Genomic DNA, 22,261 nt, shown 5'->3' on the forward strand with positions numbered 1-22,261 from the left:
GTTTACAGAGGCAGATCTGCTGCCTGTTGCACTGAAATATATTCAACCGTTGCCACTCGACGCAAACCAAACACAGTGTAGATGATATGCAGGACAGTGGCCAGAAAAAACTCTTGAGACAGGGGAGTAGATAAGAGGTTCACTGTCACACGGAGTAGTTGGTGTAGGCGCGCGGGTGTGGATAACTAAACTCCACTTGATGGCGGGTAAAATAGACACGGTAGGAATGGGTAAATCTGATGTGTCAGATTAGGCCTTGTATGCCAGTGCGGGTTTCATGCTATGTCAGCACAATAAGGGACGCCCTGACTGCTTCCATGGACGTCAGAGCAGTAATAACACTAATGGACATCATGACAGATTCATCCTCTCGTGGAGACATTGGGGAGGGGTGGGCAGAGGGGGCCAGGTGCTGACGGTTGTTTGCAGCAAGGAACGATAGGACAGAGTAGAAACTACTGTGGCATACTGATGTAGGTACAAGGCTGATTGTGTCTTCTTACATCCGTCTGCTCACACGCAGCTTTCTTTACGCCACTCTCTCCAGCTTTCCTTCCCTCTCCTGCGCCGCTACACTGATATGACATGAAGCCTAAGTCAGTCTGTTATTTGTCATATAGGAAAGATGTGTAGAGGCACATACTAAACCTGAAGGTGAGCATGACTTTGTTTGAGGACCTTGCGGCCTATATCTGTCTTTAGAAGGATTTCGAAAGAAATATTAAGTATTTTACATAAATTGTACAACTATCTTGTCAAACTAGAAGAACACAAAAAGCCCTTTAAAGGTGAAGTTACTGTTTGTCAAAACTGACTTAAAGGAGACATAGACTTATCTTCAGGCTCATAATTTTATTCTTGATTATTAATAGAAAATGTTTACAAGCTCTAATAATCAAAAAACACATCTCTTTCCTCACACTGTCCATCGCTGCAGCTACTCCTTTCAGCCTCTGTCTCTTGGTTTTAGGTCATTTTACGGCCCCCTTCCAATTAAGCCCAGTCTGCTCTGATTGGTCAGCCCACCCACTCTGTTGTGGTTGGTCAACCACTTCCAGCAAGTGTAGGAAGTCTCAGCAAATGCAGTGCATCGTGACCCCCACATTTGCATAATGCATAGAAGTACGAGGATACTTTCCTGGATGCATTAACTGGAGGACCGATGAGGCGTTTCAGGAGCCCAGATGCAGTGATATCTCCATATATCATGGACTTTGGGCTTTTTAACTTTGTACACACACAAACGACCTATATAACACACTCAAGCAAATAAAATCTGGAAAAGCATGGTATGTCTCCTCTAATACCTAAATCTGTTACTTTGCAAATAAAACTAAAACCCACAGTACCTATAGTTGTGTCACATTTTGGCTTTGTATTATATATATATATCGAAACTGAAGTAACTGCATCATGGTTTCATACTTAAGCCAATATGGTGCAGTTGATCCAAGTCAACATTTTAAACTACAAAGTAAGTTACTATATTAAATAAAACATAAATATTGACAGGAGACGGACAGACCCTTCACCAAAGATACATTTAATTCAAATGATATAAATAATTAAAATAAATAAATAACATCTATTATCCATATGAGTAGTAAATAAAATGTAGAGTTGATTTCTTTAAAATAAAGTAGTAAAATCATAAGAAAGCTAAAAGAACACATTTTGCTGGTAGAGATTGTATTTTCTATCACATTCTGTAGAGATTATCCAAAAGACAGAGTGCAGTATTTGCAGTTTTTGGGCAGTATGTAGGTTTTATAACAAAACTTTAAACCCTTATTTTCTTAACTGCTTTTGTGGTTAATACTCTGCCTTTGCTGAGCACTATAGAATGTTTGTGGACATGTTCTTCCATCCATTTCTCCACCTAAATGCCATACATGTCATGGATTCTGGCTGCGAGATAAGGAGAATGCTTATCAGCATTATATATATACTGCTGGTTATGAGCACAAAATGTAGCATAATGTGGGTTCATGAAATGGCCATGCATCGGCAGGAAGAGAAACTGGATGTATTTAAACAGTACATGCACAAGTGAGCACATACACACACAGATACACACACACTGAAGCTAAATGTCACTTCCCAGATAAGCTGGAGAGAGGAGCTGTCATTGGAAGAGAAGCGTAACGAAGTCACATATGCATTGGGGTCTCCACAACTGCTCAGTGAATTAACTGCCAGCTATACGCCATTCAACTCTGAGAGGAGGAAAAAAACATCAAATATCACACGAAGGAATAAAATGTTGCCTGGCAACAAAAAGCACGTTTGGAAGTAAAATGTAACTACATCAATATGATATCAACCAATTTTTCTATTCAACAGAAAATTTGAACTTTACACTGAGATGCATTAAAATCTAGAATTACCTTTGTTCACGGTAAAATTGATTCCTGTTGTGGCTTTTTTTTGCTTTGTGTCTCGACAGCAGGACATCATGAGGACTAGGGTTGTCAAAAATGTCAATTCACCATCAATTTTACTTTCAATACTTAAAAGTATCAAAGCAGATCTAAATTTGTTCTACTCAAGGGTGCATTAAAGAAACAATAAGGGGGGGGGGACTCAACATTGCCTCAACCTGTGGCTGCTTAGTCACTTAAGCTAGAGATGACTGGAGAGAGTTTCGAAGAAATAACAGATTCTCACGGAAAGACCAAAGTCTCCACCATAGGAGACACAAATGTGTCTAAACATGTGAAGGGCTGGCCCCCTGACCTATCCAAAGAGGTAATGTTGCATTAATAAAATTCAACAAGTGTCATTAAGTGGCTTACGATGCTGTGATGTGATGCCAATGAGCTCAAAAGTTTCCCTCAAGCGAACAACTGTAACAGGCCCAGATATCATTAATATTAACGATCATTAACTTGACCTTATCACCCGACAGCATGAGCTCAGTCTAGTCTCAGTGCTTGCGATGTTTATCCATGGTAAGTGGCCTTTGCTGCTGTGAGGGAGGACACTGTAGTAACATAGCATGACCAGGGACTTTTTATTTCTCCTCTTTACAGCTACATAGTGTATCTCATCATAGTGGATCACTTATGTTATGAACTACTCTTTGACTGCAGCAATATCTCTGTACCTCTCTTACACACTGACAGAGATTCAATTCGCTTCCTGTAACAAACAGGCTAGACTGCGCCACATACACAGCTTGATAGAAGGGAGTCAATAAAAATACTGTTACGTTTTCACAAGTGAAGAAAAGATAGAAAAAAAAAACTATAAGCAATATTGATATAAAGAATGTGTAGGCCTATATGGAAGGAAAACGGAATATAGAAATAAGAATAGAAGAAAAATAGTGTTAATTATGTTGCTATGTGTTCAGGGATTGTTGTCACCAGTACAGTGTGTTATGCTGGTTGAAGCAAGAGAAGAATAATCTTATCAAAGTGATATAAATTCTAATTTTTCATTCTATTGTATCAATATCTAACAGTTTGGTATGATGACCACCCTAATGAGGACATCATAGCTGCTTTCAGACGTGCACTGAACCCTGGATAATCTCTCAAGATTCTCCAGAGAGGCTGTATGTGAGAAGCCAAAGGTCAGAGGGAGAAGCTCCAAACATTCTCCCGAGTTCCTCCTATCAACCAAAACTATCAATCAAAACTATCAAAACTAAAAAAATAGAGAACACAAATATCTCAGGATTAAAAAGTGGTGCCAGACACAGGCAAAGAAGTCAATACAGCATTTTGCAATTAGATTTGACTGTCAATGTGCTATAAACAAAAATGCATGATATCGGCAGCAGAATTAATACTTTACGTCCTGCCTGCCTAAAGTGGAGTCTGAAAACCAGCATGTGATGGATGTCCCATGTCAAACTTGCTGTTTGCATAATAACTGCTATGTTGGGGCAATCCAGACTGCGAGGAGAATTCCTTGAATGTAAATCTGAAAACAAAACAAAGTTTCTCCAATTTATTTATGGAGTTGGAATGAAAAACAGGGACTCTCCCAGGTCACCACTTCAAACTGGAAAAAATCAACCTGCGGTCGTTGGTACACGTCGACTAGAAAACAAGGTCAACACTTTCCACCAAGTCAGCCCACGCTGGACAACAGCGGGGCTGAGCAGCCTGTTCTCTTAATGCTGCGTTTAAACCCACACCAAACCCTGGGTCCAGGCCATGCATAAAACATCACAGGCAATTCAGGAATGCTCACACAAGACCTTCACAATGTCTCCTTGTCATAATTAAAAGCTTGAAACATGTATATTGCATAATATGTGAACAAAACATACTAAGACTGGTTAATAATTCACTTTGTAGTTTCTGATTAATTAATCAGCCTTGGCGCTTCTCTGGCTCTCTCTTTGAATGTAAAGACAGGAAACTGCAGAGGCCAAATGGTTGTTGTTTAAGTGCCATATTTCAGCTGTGATTACTTTTTAGAGCTCTAATATTTTTAGAGCACTATAAAGTGCCATTGCCATTGTTGTAAAATCTATTTAAACAAATCTGTATCTGATGTTGGAGAAAGATCAGTGAAGGATTTTAATGGTTGTTCTCATCTTGACTCTATTCTCTTGAAACTATCTCACCCAGTTTAATGTAGTGTGTCTGTGCAGATTTAAATATTACATTACTTTTGACTGAGGTAGCTTAAGGGAATGGTCAAATCTACATAATAATACAGTAGGAAAATATTCCAAGAGACGATACCTTTAGTGCGTTTGTTAAATCCCCTAGATATGGATTTTTATTTGGATCTGTAGCTTATTGCACTCATAAATATCAGTCCCCTAAATATACCTGATTTTATAAATCAAGATTGTTGCATAAATCTGAAATCTGCACAAATGTTAAAAACACGCTCTATATTAAAATGGTAAAGAAAGTGGAAAATAAATCCTGGATCTGCATCAAACGTTTATGAGTTATTTCCTGACCCATACTGCATCCTTTAACCAAGTTTCCAAGGCTACATGAAAGCACCTCTGTGCATCCCATAAATTCAACAGCAGAGTTTGTTGATAGATCCAGTGACGATGAAGATGAAAATGTTAGATTTGCCCTAGTAGTGCACACAGCTCCAACACAGTGAAAATTATCATTTAGCAATAAGTAGAAACAGGCAGACAGAAAGCAAAACTAGATCATAGACTGTCAATAACGATGGACGACACTTCTCCACTCCCACTTCCTCCCACTGTCCACAAATGAAGCCAAAAGATTACTGCAAAAATAACCCAAATTACCAGAAAAATTGTAACTTTAACAATGACTTTAACAAAAACCATCTCTGAGAAAAATGTATTTCATGTAAACTTGTGTACCCATGTCTCAACCACTAACAAGGATGAGGTGGGGCTAATGACTTTTACTGCAGCCAGCCACTAGGTGGCGATCGCTTACGTTTTGGGAGTAGTCATGTCCTTTTTTTATACAAAAAATTATACACACAGCTGGACACATACAGATTTTTTTGTTTTTTGTAAGAGGCTTTATATTCAAAAAATGGATCACAAATGTTTTTGGTGAGCAACTGTTCACATTTAAACCAAAAGGAGCCTTCCACACATCCGTATCTGACTGCTTACTGAACAGGCTATGCTGACCCTTAGTGGTCACTGGTCCCTGAAAACATTATTTCAGTTTTGAGCCCATGGTAAATATTTTTTTTTATTCTAGGTGAAAAAAAAAACGTCTTCAATTGCGCCCTTGACATAAAAAAAAGAGTGAGAGATAAAAGCAGCATCAAAAGTGAGGGGTTTTTATCAAAGCCTGAGGTGGGTGAGTGATTTCAGTGAGGAGGAAGGGAGACAGATACAAGTGTGCAAATGAGAGAAATTGATATTGAGGGAGAAGAACAAAAAAAGAGAGATAGATGCCTTTGGACACGAGCCATAAAATCTGGATAGGGAGCGGTCAGTGAGAAACCCTGACAGCTGAGCCCTCGCGTCTGACGGTAGCATTTTGATGTTGTTATCTTTGCTCCTCTATTTCTCTTTCTCAACTTTCTCATCACTAGGAATTTGACAGACGTGGCTCGGGGACATTTGGGTTGACGCGGCTGGACAGTCTCGCCCAAAGCACTTGCACAGAGGGAGGGTCTCATTGACTCATTAACAGCACCAGAGAGTCAATAGAGAGTCTTTGAGTGCAGCGGACCATCGGCTCAAATCAATGTTCTCTTGATGTATCAATAAAATAGTCGGTTAATGTTCTTTTTCCCTTTGCGGTTTCAAAACAGTTGCGCTGTACTGCCACTGAACAAGTAGTGTTTTTAGAGCTGCGAAGAAGAAGTGATTTCCGGGAGTGTAGCATTAGCTAGGGCCATGTGTCCCATGTGTAAAACTTCAGTTGCCAATCACAACACTAGCAACCGGCCATACAACAATGATATCAATCATCACTTCCAATTTTGGGTTAGTAGCATAGAACTGTAAAAATATATTATAAAGGTTTTTTTAAAATGCACTGGCGTCAGATTGGTACTCCAAATCGGCGGATACGAAAAGTCCAGGTATCTGAATCTGTATCAAGAAGGGACAGGAACACAAAAGGGCTACTAGATGACTGTAGAGTAAAGTAGAATATTCCCTTTGAGTTTTAAATGTCTCCGTCTAGGTGTAACAGTCAGATTAGCACATATGTATTTAAAACCGCTGTCTCATCAGTTGTAACACGATTCATGTGGAGAACGCTGGAGTTAAACCCACGTCCAGGTAATAATTCTGTGATTTGGAATTCTGTGTGTAGGTATGTGTAAGATGTTTTGCCATATGTTTCCCCATGACGTAAATCCATAGCATGGCAGAAGATCTTTTACAAATTTAGCTGCCTTTCTCTCCGAGTTGTCAATCATATTGAAAAGTGTGTGTGTGTGTGTGTGTGTGTGTGTGTGTGTGTGTGTGTGTGTGTGTGTTAACCGGCAGGATGAAAGTGATGAAGTCCTTTGCATGTAAATACAGTGTGTGCACACATCTCCCCTGCTACCTGATCTCCGCTGACAGTGCGTTTCATCCTGAGCGGAGCAAACCGCAGCGGAGCAGATCTTCACGGAGCAGCTTCTGAAGGTCTCTCCTTCTCACATCACACCAAGTCACCCGTTCCAAACATTAACATTTCTCTATCATCCTAACACTGAGAGCCCTGTGTGTGTGTGTGTGTGCGTGTGTGCGTGTGCGTGTGCGTGTGCGTGTCTGTACAGTATGTACTGTATATATTCAAAAGGAGCTTTGGATTTGCAAAACTCTGCGGATAAAAGTGTCACTTTGCGATGGATGAGAGCAGGAAACATTCTAAAAGGTTGACGGATAGATGAGAAAGTATAGAAGGAGCAGATCAAAAAAGGGAGCTTATATCAAAAAACAGATGGACAGGGAAAGAAGTCTAACACAAGGGTTTGTTATTGTCCTTAAACCAGTGTTTTGAGGTGGAAATCGTTAGTAAATTAATTAATTATCACAGATTATTATCACCCATTTGCCATTCGATGTGCAATTGTGCCTTTTGTAAGTTTTGACTCATACATTACTAAAGGTTTTTGCTAATTATCAATTTGGCCATTTATCTTATTTGTTCTTTACACTCATGATGTGTCTGGTGTCATTTCATTTTGACTGAATGAAGTGACTGGCTGGCGTACTTGTCTGTCACTAACTGCCTGCCTTGGCACACCCTGCCAGTGATATCACTGTGCGTAAGCTTCACAATCAGGGGAGACACACTGACAGAGACCATAGCCAGAAGTTAGTCCATTTTCACCATAGAAAAAACGGGGAATACAGAGAGACAAAAGAGAGAGCAGAATAGCTTTGAAGAATTCAATTCTAAAATGCCCAAACCACAAAACAAAGATGTGATTCAGAAACATGAAAACAGGAATTGATTGAAAAATCCACCAAATGTGCCTGAGTAGAAAATACCCCCTACCAGGCAAATCAAAAAATAAGTGAACAAAAGACAACACTGTGCTGTACTGAGTCCAAACCCTGAAAGTGTTCATGCAGCTACTTCTGTTGAATTCAGCATTTGAAGGGTCTTCAAGCAAAAAAATGTTTTTTCAGTGAGGGGGGGTGATGTATCACTTGCTATCTTTTCCAAGATTACCAACCCTACCTTTAACTCTAACTGTATATATCATTGCATAGTAATTGCAAATATAATTTTACATATTACATATATTTTTATACCAGCTTTACATAAAACCTATCCATGACAGTATTTCTTTGAGTAAATTGTGTTTGTATACTTCAGTTGTGCTTGATAACAGAAGCGCAGCTCTCCACTTCACCTGAAGGAGAAGGTCTTCACCGCTGCCAACACTGCACAGTGCTCCTCAAGAGCCAGAAGCAAACACTGACTGGAATGAATTAACAGGGAAACTCAGCACGGCAGGCTGATTACTAAGGAAACCACAAACACACACTAAATACACACTACATGTTGCAGAGCCTCACTGCTCAAGCATTAAAAACATAGTTGTACACACAAACAAACACACACACACTAGCTTCACCAGTAAGGCAGATATCAGATCTTTAAGCTATAAAGTCGTCCACCTGCTCACTCATTTCACTCCAGTCTGGCCCTGAGGCCTCCTGCTCTATCTTGTGTTGGAACATTTCTCCCAAACATCTGCTACATGGAGCAGCTCATTTTGGAAACGTGACTAAATTACTTAACTTAATCAACTTTTACCACAGGAGGGGTTTCACAACATTCACCAGTTTGTGGCGTGTGAAAGCATCTCTTCAACTGAGTCTACAATCTGTTGAAAGTTGCAAAGCTGTGGCATGAGTGGCTCATGCTTAATACAGTCTCAAAATGTTGATCTCACTAAAACATTATGTTCTGGAGAAGTTTCTTCCAATCTGAGCGTACGTGTGTGAACGGAGCAGACCCCTCTGCAAAAATGTGTGCATTTTAGTCCAGGGAAATCAGCATGAGTCAGGAAGCACACCGAAAATACAGGTTTCATCAAATGCAGGACTTTTGCAACTCCTCGTCAAATACGCCATTTACATTAATGATACATTTTTAAATGCTTGTTTTCAACATCTATCAATCATAGTAAGGTTTTTTAATGTTTAATGCAAAATGTAGAATGACATGAATTAGAAAATAATCAAACAGAATATGGCTAATTAAAACAAAACAGTACCTCATATGTAGAGCAGACAAGATGTAATCCATACAGTACCCCTTAATGAACAATAAATTAATGTACGTTCCAGGAAAACAAAAATGTGCCTGCAAGCTGCTACATATTTGCTAGTAAGATAATTCCCCATTTCTCATGACATGTTTCACCAATGAAAACAAAAGCCAGACTCCTACATGAGCATGCATCAAACCTATATCTCCAATATTTATATGCACTTCATGCAGCGTAAATTTGACCAAAAAAACAATTAACGTTTTTTGATCGAGCTGTGTGTGTGACAGATCAACATGAAATCTGCTCTCAACTGTAAAACCTGACTCAAACACCATCACTGTGCATACAGTATATTTGTAAAGTAATACAAACTTTTAAAAGACAGACTAAAGACAAACTGCGTGGGTTTAGGGAACGAAATCTCAAGAGGGTTAAAAATTGGCTTCACTCAAAATGAAAAGAAACTGCAAAAGAAACCAACATGAGGGAAAATATAGAGCTCAGGGTGATGCAGAGAGAGACTGGCATGAAAGCTCAAAGAGGGGACAACACAAAATCCCCTCATAATGCATTGTGAGACGTTAATAATGAATGAATGCGACTGAAATAAAACAACAGAGAGGAAAACTATTTACGTGTGTTATTAAAAATGACTGAACTGTCACTGTAACTTAAATTAAGCTCTGAAAATCTGTCTCACTCCTCTGGGCACTGACTACACCCCAGTACACCTCTAAATATGGTGCTCTGATTAATCAATCAGATTGAAAGCCTCGACAATATGTGCATATTCTTTGAAATTGATATTTTCCCTTGTATTTAAAAAACAAATCTCCACACGACCCTCATTTTACAAAATATCTTCAACCGACTAGAACACAAAAATGGATTTTGGGCCAGTAGGTGGAGATAAAGTCTACATTAACGATACACCAGAGAAATTATGTTAGGTTGGTGAATGCCGGTAATGTGCTGCAGTGATAATAAATGAAGTTGCAATTAGACATAGCGATGCCAAACAAATGTAGAAAAATGGTACTGAGCCACCATTATTGTTTCTGGCACATGTTCATTACACAAAGTGTGGAAATCACTTCCCAAATGCCCTATTTTACATGATTAAACGGAAGGGAAGGCGTTTGTAAAATCTGTCTTAGTGACTTAAATCCTGTTTGTGTGTGGACGAGACACCCAAACACAGAGGGACAAGTTTGCATTAGTGTGGACAGGACGTTACATTAAGTGAATGAAGCAATGGTTTAGTTGGTCTCTCCAGCAGGATGTGATGTTCCTGCTTGTGAGCAGAGAGTAACCAAGTCAGTGCTGCTGTTTCGCTAGCGACGGGAAACTTCCTGGAAATGGCGAAAAACAATAATTTACACAAACCTGTAGTGTAATGGGCTTTCAGAGAGCTTTCCAGGGCACAATGATACCGACTGCCTGGGCCTTTTATAGACACCTGCTCTTCCATATAATCCCACATAGTCGTGCACACTTGGACACACACACAGAGACACAGACACAGACGCAGACACACACACACACACACCAGCCCTCTTCTCATATTTGCAGCCCCTGAAACTAAGCATTCAGTGCATCCAGTATCTAGCCGTGAAAGTGCCGACTTTGAAGGTGGGGGAGTCAGGCGACAGGCTTTTGGCTGTGCCAGCATCAAATCCGACCAGCCAGAGAATCAGGGTCAGCACCAAATTATATCCCAAAGGTTGAAGCGAGACAGAGGGAGGCAGAGGATGAATAAGAGGGGGAGACGAGCAGGGTCAGAGGAGAGAGAGAGAGAGAGATCTCCAAGTTGCTCAAGGGCCGAATGACTCATGGAAATGTGTAGCAGCGATTGTCTCCCGTATGAATAGTGAGGCAGCAAAAACAGAAAGGATGAATGGAGAGAAATAAACTTGGCCCCATCTAATCAGCACTTTACTTGCTCAACAGACTTTACAGGCGGATATAATCTTTTTACAGCCCGGTGTAAATTTTTACAACACTTGGTGAAAAGTCATAAGGGTTTATATGTTTTATGGGGGAGAAGAGTTCAATCCTCTATTCACTAAAACTCTGCCCTGAACAGATAGTGACTGTTACACTCCAGCAGCCCTCGCCAAACTTTACCTGTGCAACAAGGGCCACCTCATTCTTAAATCCTTTTCTGTGAGATATGCTCTTTGAAAATATGAACAACAAAAAACACCTTTATCTCTCCACGTATGGAAGCTAAGCAGCTATAAGCAGTGTTATGTGACAATGAAATAACAGTCTGAGTTTACAGTTTCTATTATCGCACCTATAAGACCGAGACTAACTGGCTCTACAATGCAACACAATAACAAGGCTGTGTATTTATCTCTGCTTTAGCTCATCTGAAACTATTTTAAGAGCTACTGTTTTAGCTGAGCATTCTCTCGATCTAATTCCATTTAATCTACCTGCTTTATTATATTCTATTTCATTTGATGATTTAATCTTATTCATATCATTGCTCATTGCATTGCTGTATTGTTGTATCCTATTGTTGTATATTTACAGTATTTTGAAGCACCTTTTATTGTAACTTTGCAGGGAGCTATATAAATTAAGTCTGATTCAATTTGATATGTTTCCGTACAGTAATGTAGTCACATGCTGCATTCTGAACACTAACTAACTAACTAATCCTATTCAAATCACCCGGAAACGTCAGTCGAAGCTAACATTAGCTACATTGGATCAGACTGCTAGCAACGGTTTTCATTTCAATTGCCAAGGGACACTGACTATTGTTTATTTACCACTACTCAACACACATGGCTGACAAAGAGACACAAGGGAACAATCCGAATGGTTAGGGTTACTGTCGGCTCACCTTGTTCCCTATGGCTTTCTTCGGTGGGAAGTTGAAGGTTTCCACCTGTGGAAACTGGGTTCTCAGGTGGTTGTGGAGCTCCCTGAACTCTGTGTAACGTCTGTACACATTCCACTCGTTGTCCAGGATGCGGATGTACACCTGAAGACAGATGAGATGGTAATAACTATTGAGTACTTATATCAGCAATTAAAATTACTGCTAAACTTCTTGAGAAAAAATACTATTGTTCTGCCCATTATCAAATATGACATGAGGCCATCAAATGAGAAAATACAGGAAAAACACTTTAGTAACAAACGGTTGTGTCCCAGTCTTTTATTGCAGTTATTTGACATTAAGCCTATATGCCTAATAAATGAGATAGGTGAAAGAATGACATCCTCTCATTACTGTGAATGTGTATTTTCACTTATATACCGCTGCACATTACAGAGGTCTTTGGATAGACGTGACTGTGCTGCCACCATTTCTGTGCACCATTAGCTGCTTTATTCAGACTCACAAAAGATAGTCAGAGCAGAGAGGGAAGGAGAGATGAGCCTATTACAAGAGAGAGGGAGAGAGTGAATAAAAGCAGGAGCTGGGATCCATTTTCACCGCAAAAAAAACGGGGAATACACAGAGACAAAAGAGAGAGCAGAATAGCTTTGAAGAATTCAATTCTAAAATGCCCAAACCACAAAACAAAGATGTGATTCAGAAACATGAAAACAGGAATTGATTGAAAAATCCACCAAATGTGCCTGAGTAGAAAATACCCCTTACCAGGCAAATCAAAAAATAAGTGAACAAAAGACAACACTGTGCTGTACTGAGTCCAAACCCTGAAAGTGTTCATGCAGCTACTACTGTTGAATTCAGCATTTGAAGGGTCTTCAAGCAAAAAAATGTTTTTTCATTTTGATTGGACGACAAACCCTGAGCATCAACAATAAACATTCTTATTTGTGTTTAACGTAGCGTCTCCTTTCTTAATCCTTGACTTTGCTTTAGGGTCAGATGAAGCAGACTGAGCCTGCATGCTGATTTGTGCTGATTCGTGCTGTCGAGTTCACTGCAGCCAGGCCAACTGCTGAGCTGCCTGACTGGAGTACTGACGCCAGGACTGATGTGCATCACCCCAGAAACCACAGCAGTGGCTGTAGAAGGAAAGAAGACTTTAAAGGCAAAAGAGAACTCCAACAGAAGTACATGTCAGTTGTCCAGCAGCATCTGAATCTAAGAATCTAAGAGTATTCATCAAATAGCAATCCATCCAATATTTATTAAGGCTCTGGACATTTTTCACACTATAACCAACAATAAGGTTTCATCCTCTGGGAACCATGAATGTCTCCACAACATTGTGAGCCAATCGGCTGAATTCTTATCAAGATAATTCACTAAATAAGTAAAACAATTGACCTGCTTGATGGCTTGAAATAAAGCCAGAGGTAAGTTGGTAGGATTCCTCCTCTGGGGACCATGAATCTCCATGAATATGTTTACAAAATTGAATGGAAATTCATTTGTCTAAATATTTCGGTCAGGACCGAAGTGGTGGACTTAATTATTCTTATAACCATTATTTTTGTCATATTGGACTTTAGTTACACTTTGATGAAGTTTCCTTATTGGAAGTACAGACAAAAAAACTGTCAAAGCTACTGGGACTCTTACTACATTTTGTGTTCATGTCAACCTCCTAGAAATTTTAAAAGAAAAGGCCATCCATCCATTCACAATCTACACTGCTCATCCTATGAGGGTCTCTGGGTGGGGGGTGGGGTGGCCTGGAGCCAATCCCAAGAAAAGGCCAGAATCTGGTAAATGAAGTTGCGGTTGACAAGATGAGAGCAGACAAGGCCATTAATGGACTGGAGACATGTCACCTCAGCACTTCATATCTGACCTACAGAAGCTCATCTAAGTTTTTACCTACTTACTTTTTTTGCAAGTTAAGAGAAACAGTGACTTGTGATCTGATCTGGTCCTGTGTGTGTGTGTGTGTGTGTGTGTGTGTGTGTGTGTGTGTGTGTGTGTTAAGATAAAAGGAAGCATTCACATCTTCTATCAGCGAGTGGGTTTTTGCATCTAAAGGTAGATGAATTGTTTCTACCTAATATTTCATATTTCACAACTTCAATCTGGACTCGTCACAGGTGTTTGAAGGAGAATGTTTAAAAATAAGTGGTCCGACATTTCAATCACCTCCAAAAATACAAAAATATCAGGAATTCGACACGTCTGCAGCTGCCATTTGGCAGAATCACTTCATTAGCATGAAATCAAGCATGTCAAAGTCACCGACAAGGCCACACGGGGCAATTACTGTAGTATTAGGTTGAGGGCAAGACAAATCATAATGTATTCTGTATACTGTTGTTCAACTGAGGGAAAACAAGGCCTGTGCTTTTAAATATTCCTTGGGGTCCACTAAAATACTCGGCTGAACATAAAAACCCTGACAAACATGACGAATACATTTTTCTGTGATCGCTCACCCTAACATTTCAGTCATATGCGACATTTCCTGAATGTATCTTGAGCCAAAAATAGTTTATTCATAAATCTTTTTTTTTTTTATATAATCCACAAAGAACACACTTTAGCCTGATTCAAAGACCAGACATGTGAAATGTCCTAATGTGCTGCATGTTACACAATCCACATGCCATCTCCTGGGTCAGAATACACATTAAGAGCTGCATTAGCAACAGTGCAAGGAAGGGATCAGTCCCATATTGTCTGTAGTTTCTCAGACATCAAATGGCTCCCCACGTATGGCGGCATTAGCACAGCGGGCATGATCCACTTTACACCGTCTCATTGGCACACTTATTTATGGCAGCACATTAGCCACTGCACACAGCTACCGGCTCCCTCTGTCCGACTAATCACAAAATAGTCTTTCATTATCTCTGCGGCGTCTCTAAAATATTTGAATACTGACGCTTCAGTATTTCCAACAAAAGCCACCTTCAAACGGGGCTAGGGTACCTAATCGTGCTGCAGAGGGACCAGGTGGAAAACGGTGGATTGTACTTTCTGTTGTTTCAAGCTCAACTCTGATGGACACAGTCCTATTGTCAGTATTTAAATGGATTATGACAAGATCTAGGAAAGCGTAATAATACGTCTGGTGAAAATATGAGCCCAATGAGTGCACGAAAAGGAGAATCCGCCTCTGCTTACTGAAGTATAAGTAATTTATGAGGCTGAGAAAGGTCTTTTAGAGGTGGACTGTTGTGATTTACTTATTTGATATGGCTTCCCCACAAATCTAAATCAACCATTTCAGATGGAAATCAGATGTATTGTAGTGAAATGAAAGGCCAAGAAAAAAGTAAAGAAGCTTCTCCCCAGTCCCAATACCACATGTCTTACAGTGCAGCTGCATTGCAATTTTGTCTATTGGATCTGATGTGGACGCAGAGAGTTGTCTCAGTGCCTCTTGCACAATGCATTTCTTATTCTATGATAGAAAACATCATTATAGAAAAAAGGAGTCTCTGCTCACTGTCTGGAGTCTCTGAGAAGCTGTCGGCACTGGTGGGTTTACTGTTGACATTTTGGATGACAGTCAGTAATCAAAATCGATTTCTGATTATACACTAAAGACGCTGTCAATGTTTGACAATGGAATAAAACAAAACTGGCTCACAAATGCAGGGTACACAAAGAAATAAGATTTACATCTCCATTGTCTATAGTAAAGGCTTCTTAGATTCAAATGTCACAGTGGCCCAGTGTCTAATGTCTATTCAACACTGAAATAATGATGCAATATAATGATGGACGATGTATCAGCCAAAATATCACAGACATGGGTGCTGCCATCTTTCACTGGTGAAGTCAGTCTGCGCAGTAGCAATCATGGTGTGGAACTTTTTCTCATTGTCCCAAATAAACACCCACCCAACCAATCACAAGACAATCTTAGCTGACAAACATCAATGTGATAAGAACTACTTTAAACACCAAAACACTACTTGAATTTGTCGACAACAAACACTACAACACTATTTTTCCTGAAACTACTTACTAATCCTCTTCCCTTGTACTTTATGTATCCCTGTTATTTATATCTAATAGGTATACTTTTCTTTGATCTATATTATTAATATTATTATTTATAGAGCTGTAATGGAGCCGGCGTGGACAGCTTGATTACAACAGAAGCGTATAGGTTGCATTAGTTGCATGTGAGGAGAATGAGTAAAGAGTAAAATGTGACTGAACTCAAAGTTGTAACCTTGAATCATTTCACATTCATGTCAAAGTGACTCTTTTCAAATTGCAAATTGAATTGTTACAAAGCAATATATATGGAAATATCTGGAAAGTATGTTAAGGCACATTATTGCAGCCTCATATCTGTCCATTAAAGATAAGGTTGAATTAACAGTGATTTCATGTAATCTTGCTTTTGTCATGAGGTTACCATATCAGCAGGGGACACTGGTTCTATGGACCAACTCATGGCAAGAAAGCAAATAAGCGTGATTCCAAATGATGAACTATACCTTGAGGCAAGTTTTAAATACTTCTGAAGAGAAGCATCTTTGTTTTCTAGCCTCTTAAACTGGTCGGAATCTTAACGTTTAAAAATCAAACTATATTTGTACTCCGCTGTGTCTTTAAGATGAGCACCGAGATTTTCTTAGATGCTCGTTTCAGGGCGTGCGACTAATTCTTATAGATCAGCGGTGACATTTGAGATCAAATGTCACTGAGCAAGAACAGGATGCTCACTTTTAGCTGAGGCCCAATACTTAGATATGATAAAGAATGGAGCAGCAACAGAGGGGGGAAAAAACTCCAGCAAACAGCATATAAGAAAAACTCAGTTCCCGTCACTAGAGAATGCGACTAAATGTGTTATCTCTCCGTCCTCTGAGTGATAATTCATTTCAAAATTTGATGCCACATGACAGTTATCAAATGACATTAGCTGTGCCCAGATGGTGACACTATAACAAAAGCTGTGCTCTGTTTTTCCCCAGCCTGCTTAGCTGTAAAAGGGTTAGCACAAGTTTTCATTTATTCATTAGGATCCCCATTAACGGACACATCAAGCCAGTCTGATGTCTGCAGACACACACACCCATGATGATGCATGATTCAAAGTTTCTAAATGTGTGTGTGTTAAATGCGGGAGGAACTTCCAGCAGCTGGTGGACACTGAGGAGAACATGCAAAGTGCACACTCAAAGGAAACTTAACACCCATCTCTGTGGCCTCATCCAGGGCAACAGACACAGCAGCACGGTAGCTTCCCGAGGAGAAAAGTCCTTTCATACTGTGAAATAACTCCAGAAACTAATATCTGAAGCGGGAAGCCTGTGAACTGTTAATTTCAGCTTTTTTTGTGTTTGACATAAACCGTATCTCTCGCTGGAGGGTATTCCAATGAGCAGATGGAACCAGGAGTATTAGTGAGTCACATCTGAGAATTGCAGAAGGTGCAGATGATAATGATCAGATGATAGTGATGTCTCTCTCTCTCTCTCTCTCTCTCTCCCCCTGCTGTATCTCTCTGTGAAGACCGTGGTCTGTTGTTCCCCTCCATTTGACAGCCAGGCTAACTGTGGTGAAATCAGTGTGCAAAACCAATTTCCAGCACAGCAGGAGGGAACCCTCACGCTCACTGCTAGATGGGCAACATCTTTATTGATCAACGTATGATATCAGCCAAATGACTGTGAATCAGGATAAAAACCCAATAAATCAAACTCCATCTGATTCCAACCTATTCTAGCTGATTGTGATGTAGTTGACTTTAGTTTAAATATAACACTTGCTGAAGGTGTTGATCTACGGTGGCCAAGACACAAGCGTATCAACACAAAAGCCACCACATAAATGCAAAGGGCACAGCAAGAATGCAAAAGCTACAACACAATTACAAAAGCCACAACATGAATGCAAACACACCAACACAACTGCATGTGTCACAGCATGAATGCAAAATCCTTACAACAGAAACACAATCAAAACAGAATTGAGCAAAACTGATGTTGACAGTAACTTACTGCAGTCAAGTGAACAGTCGTTTTCTTAAAATCCAGTCAAGGCATTCAATTAAATGTTTGGTGTGATGATACAGGTGTGTTCCTCATTTTCAGCCTCAAGCTAACTTTAAATAGCCCAGCATCAAATTCTAAGCAGTTCTGGCTCGGCTGCAGTCAGTGTCTCAGTAACTCAGCAGTAATTTCAGCTCTTTTCATTGTCAACATCTCTTCTGCTGTGGTTGTGTTTCTGTGTTTTCCATAAAAAGCACCTGTGTGAGGCGTCTCTCTGTTGATCTGATCAGAATGAAACAGGAAAGACACTGTTTGCAACAAATCGCAAAGAGAAATGAATGGGTTTTCATTGCCAGGCGATGATTTAAATCCATGAAACAATTAATTAAAGAAGAAAAGAGAGAAGGAAAAAAGGGAGGCTTTGAAACCCCAGCCAGAGACAGAAGGTACCAAGATGTCTTTGAAGGTGGGCGTAAATGTGTTTTCAGTGAGAGGGAGTGAGTGAGTAAAAAGAGGACGAGAGCAAGTCAATCCAAAGCAGAGGCAGCAGAGGCAGCAGAGGCAGCAGAGCTTCTTGCCATCACCCTGCTCTCTTCACAGATCATTCTCGGCCTAAACATTTGCCCAATTAGGCAGAAAATAGAATCCATTTAAAGGTTTAAAGAGGGGGAGCAGAGAAAGACAAGACCTGAATGCATATGTGGATCCTGGTCATGGAGCTGAAACGATTCTTGTGATGCCAACATGCTAACATGTTCATAACATTAACTGTATATTATATTAGGAGAGATGACATGATTGCTACCCTCTTGATCACCCTCTACTGGCTCGCTGCTATATCAGTCAAAAACCCTGCCTCCTCCGTGTTAGTGGATGGGAGGAAGTGGAGATGTGTTGTCCATTATTATAGACATTCTATAACTCACACAGAGAATGCAATGTAACTGCACTTAGTACTTGGTAGTAGGCTATACATGGTAACATTCACTAACCAGTTAAAAGTAAGGGCGAGACTAATGCTGATAATGATAGAATGTTGATGATATTCATTTTATGGTTTATTAGTTAACAGTGTGAAACTGTGCCTAAATCAGGAAAAGGAGCCAGGAATAAACACAGAGATGGTGCTACAGAGAGAGACAGAGAAGAGGGTGATTACTACCTTGACTGCAGTGAAGGTGTTTATTTTAGAGCTCTGCTGATCTTGATGCCCAACAGAAATACACACTGTGGGAGAGAAGCTAGTGGATGCAGATGAGGAAGAATGTTGTTCGTGGAGAGGAGGAGGAAGAGGAGGTGTGTGGACGGAAAATAAACTGAACATTCCTTTGATGAGTTGTTTCTTTTTAATCGCAAGAGTGGATAAATGACTAAATGGGAGACCTTAAAGTCTGATCGAACAACTGAGTCCACTCATGGTGTTGTGAAGCAACGGGTGGCCACAATTCAAACGCCATTGTTTTGCTGCTCATACTAAAGGAAAATAAAGTGCTGCACTGCACACAAACAAACAATTGCTGTTGATATATGGATTAGATGATCAGGGAATATGATACTCTTTATACATTCAACTGATTCTATTGGTTGCAGCAAGCGGCAGTTTTCACCTTCTCCTCCGGTTGTGCACGTATAACGACTCCACATCCACCGATAAAGAGTGAGATTTATTTTGGCAGATAAAAATAAAGACATTTGCCTTTTCTGTGCCCTACACACCCCGTCTGTGCTCGAGGGAAGCTGTTGGAGGTTTATAAGGTAGAGGTGACTGATTCAAACACAGGAGGAAGAAAAGGCAGTCTCTCAAATCTGCCTCACCAGTTTTTTCACCTTTGATTTTTCTCTTAAGCTGCTTTCAGACGTGCACTGAGGTCAGGGCATTGTCCTGGAGGGGCTGTATATGAGAACAAAAATATCCAAGTCAGTTGCTCCTGACATTTTCTGAAACTTTTCCTGCCAGCCCCTTTGTTAAATCTCCTGAAAAGGTGGAGTGAGCCCATGTGAGACTACAACAGGAAATGTCCAGAATAATCACAGCAGGTGAGTGGACATGTTGTGTCAAACGTGCAACTGACCCCCCCCCCAAAAAAACATGTACCTCAGGATCATAAAGACGTGTCATACACAGAGGACGTCAACAAAGAGTTCAGCTTCGACAAGATTCAAGAGCTTTTGGTGATAAGGGCATCGACACCGGCCGCTCAGCTGCATGTCTCCTGCTAGCTCGACCTAGACGCCCCCCCCCCCCCCGTCTGAATACCCTGGACATTTTCCTGTTGTTGTGAATGAGTCTGAGGAAGACAATCTCCTGCTGCGCAAATTGGGTCAGGGCATTTTCTGGAAATGTCTGAAAACTCAAAAAGGAAACAGCAGATGACTTAGCGAATGAGAAGTCACACTATTCACTACTGAAAAGAGGATCAAAAGAACATACATTTTCCTCATACCTTATTTAAGCCATCTGCTTAAGACTGCTAAATGCAAAAGTTTGGGCCCAAAAAACTTTTTGTTGATTCTGGAAATGAAAAGAAGTAAATACATCACCTGAAGCAAACAGACACTGAAATGATTCTGACAAAAGAGGCAGCTGGTGTTTCAAGAAGGAGCCTCCTCATTAAAATCTGATAAAGAAAATAAAAGAGAGAGTGCTCTCTGCACATTTTACTGAGTGCCTATACCATCCCGGTAAAAACAGCTCTTAGATGTGAAAGGAAGCCATTATTAAAATGTTCTGTTTTCTATTTTACCATTTGCATTAAAGAAAATGTCACAACACAAAAGGCAGATTTTTTTTGTTGAATAGAATTATGCTGGTTAGCAGTCTGCATCCATACCTGACAGTTGGGCACATGGGAGATATAATAATGCAAACTTCTTATGAAAACTGCTCAGAACTGCTCTTCAAGCATGTGGGACAAAGATTGAATCCCCGAATGGAAAATGTGGCTTTGCCTTGAAAATAAAGGTCTTCACACACCAAGGCAATTTTTCCTTGCTTGTGTGTTTTAAATCCGTCAGGCACAGAAACCTTGCACACAATGTATTTTATTATTCTACTCAGCCCGGGAATTCACAGTATGAGATAAAATGGAGTGGAGCAGTGGAGATGATTTTGTGGTCCTCTCATTTCTTACAAAAACAAAAAACATTAGGTCCAAAGCCGTCAGGAACGGAGGGGAATTCCATCTTCCAATCAAGGAGCTGAAAAATTATCCCTATCGCTTCCACGTCTATTTGAGGATGTCAGTGGTCCAGTTGGATATGCTCCTAGCAGCGCTGACTGGACAAATAAAAATTGATAGATTGAACTTTAAATTCAATTTTGGATTAAAAAGAAACTTGGTGTGCAAAGACCTAAAGGAGAAGGTCTTACTTTTTTATTCAGAACTGCTATCAATATACTAGACACTAAGCTTTTTATCATTTGAGCATTAAGCAAAAGATCTTTAAGACTGACGGGTGGTAACCAGATATGAGAACTCTAAGTTGGGGGCTTCCTCTAGAGAAACTGCCATGATAGCACAGCAGGAGATAAACAGGACGAGCTGCAGTTCTCATCTCCGTTTATTATCACGACTGCTCCCTGTCGCCCACCTTCATCCCCTGTCATCTCCCCCCAGCTCGCTCCTCCTCTTTGTGCGTCTCTCATCAAACAACTCGACTGAAGACTCAGTCACGGTGGGAGACTGCACCCCTCTTTCCTCTTCCAGGTGAATGAATGAGTCACTGACAAATCCTGGCAATCAGCTCTGAGTGTATTAAGAAAGCCAGGGAGTAAACGATTGAGGGTGAGGGCGGAGTGGAGGATGAAGAGCAAAGTAGAGTTGAATGTGGCACAGGAGGAAAAAAGAGGAGAGGAAATGGGGAAAACAATGAGGCATGAGAGGGATAGGCAGACTATTAGGGACACAAACAAAATGGGTGAATATATTTTGTGAGGAACAAGGGCGAAGGAGCGCAGGAAAAAGATCAGAGAAGGGAGGTGAGGCAAATTATGTTCCAGGCCAGCCTGAGATCTAATCACATGGCTGGAGGCTAAAGTAGAGATCATCGCACTCCCTTGAAGGGACATCACCATCACCAGCCAAACCTTGATTCTACAGCCCCCTCCATGCCCACAGGGAGAAAGGGCAGACCAAAATTTCACAAATGTAAAGTTTTTATTGGTGGGCGGCTCGGTGATGAAGTACCACAGCAGCACTTCACCTCAGCTGTGACTGCTGGACACCCTTTAAGAGTCTGTGCGTTGGGG

General features: G+C 40.4%; 1 protein-coding gene across 2 annotated transcripts in view; it reads right to left on the reverse strand.

Annotated features, from left to right (window-relative positions):
• snx29 (sorting nexin 29) overlaps positions 1-22,261 on the reverse strand; it is a 130,702-nt gene that overhangs the window by 16,030 nt on the left and 92,411 nt on the right. For both annotated transcript variants that reach the window (XM_069517184.1, XM_069517185.1), the window contains exon 19: positions 12,005-12,145. In XM_069517184.1, the coding sequence (XP_069373285.1) occupies positions 12,005-12,145 (141 nt within the window). The remainder of the gene's footprint in view (positions 1-12,004; positions 12,146-22,261) is intronic.

The sequence above is a fragment of the Paralichthys olivaceus genome, chromosome 21 (assembly GCF_024713975.1).
Source record: "Paralichthys olivaceus isolate ysfri-2021 chromosome 21, ASM2471397v2, whole genome shotgun sequence".
NCBI lineage: Eukaryota > Metazoa > Chordata > Actinopteri > Pleuronectiformes > Paralichthyidae > Paralichthys > Paralichthys olivaceus.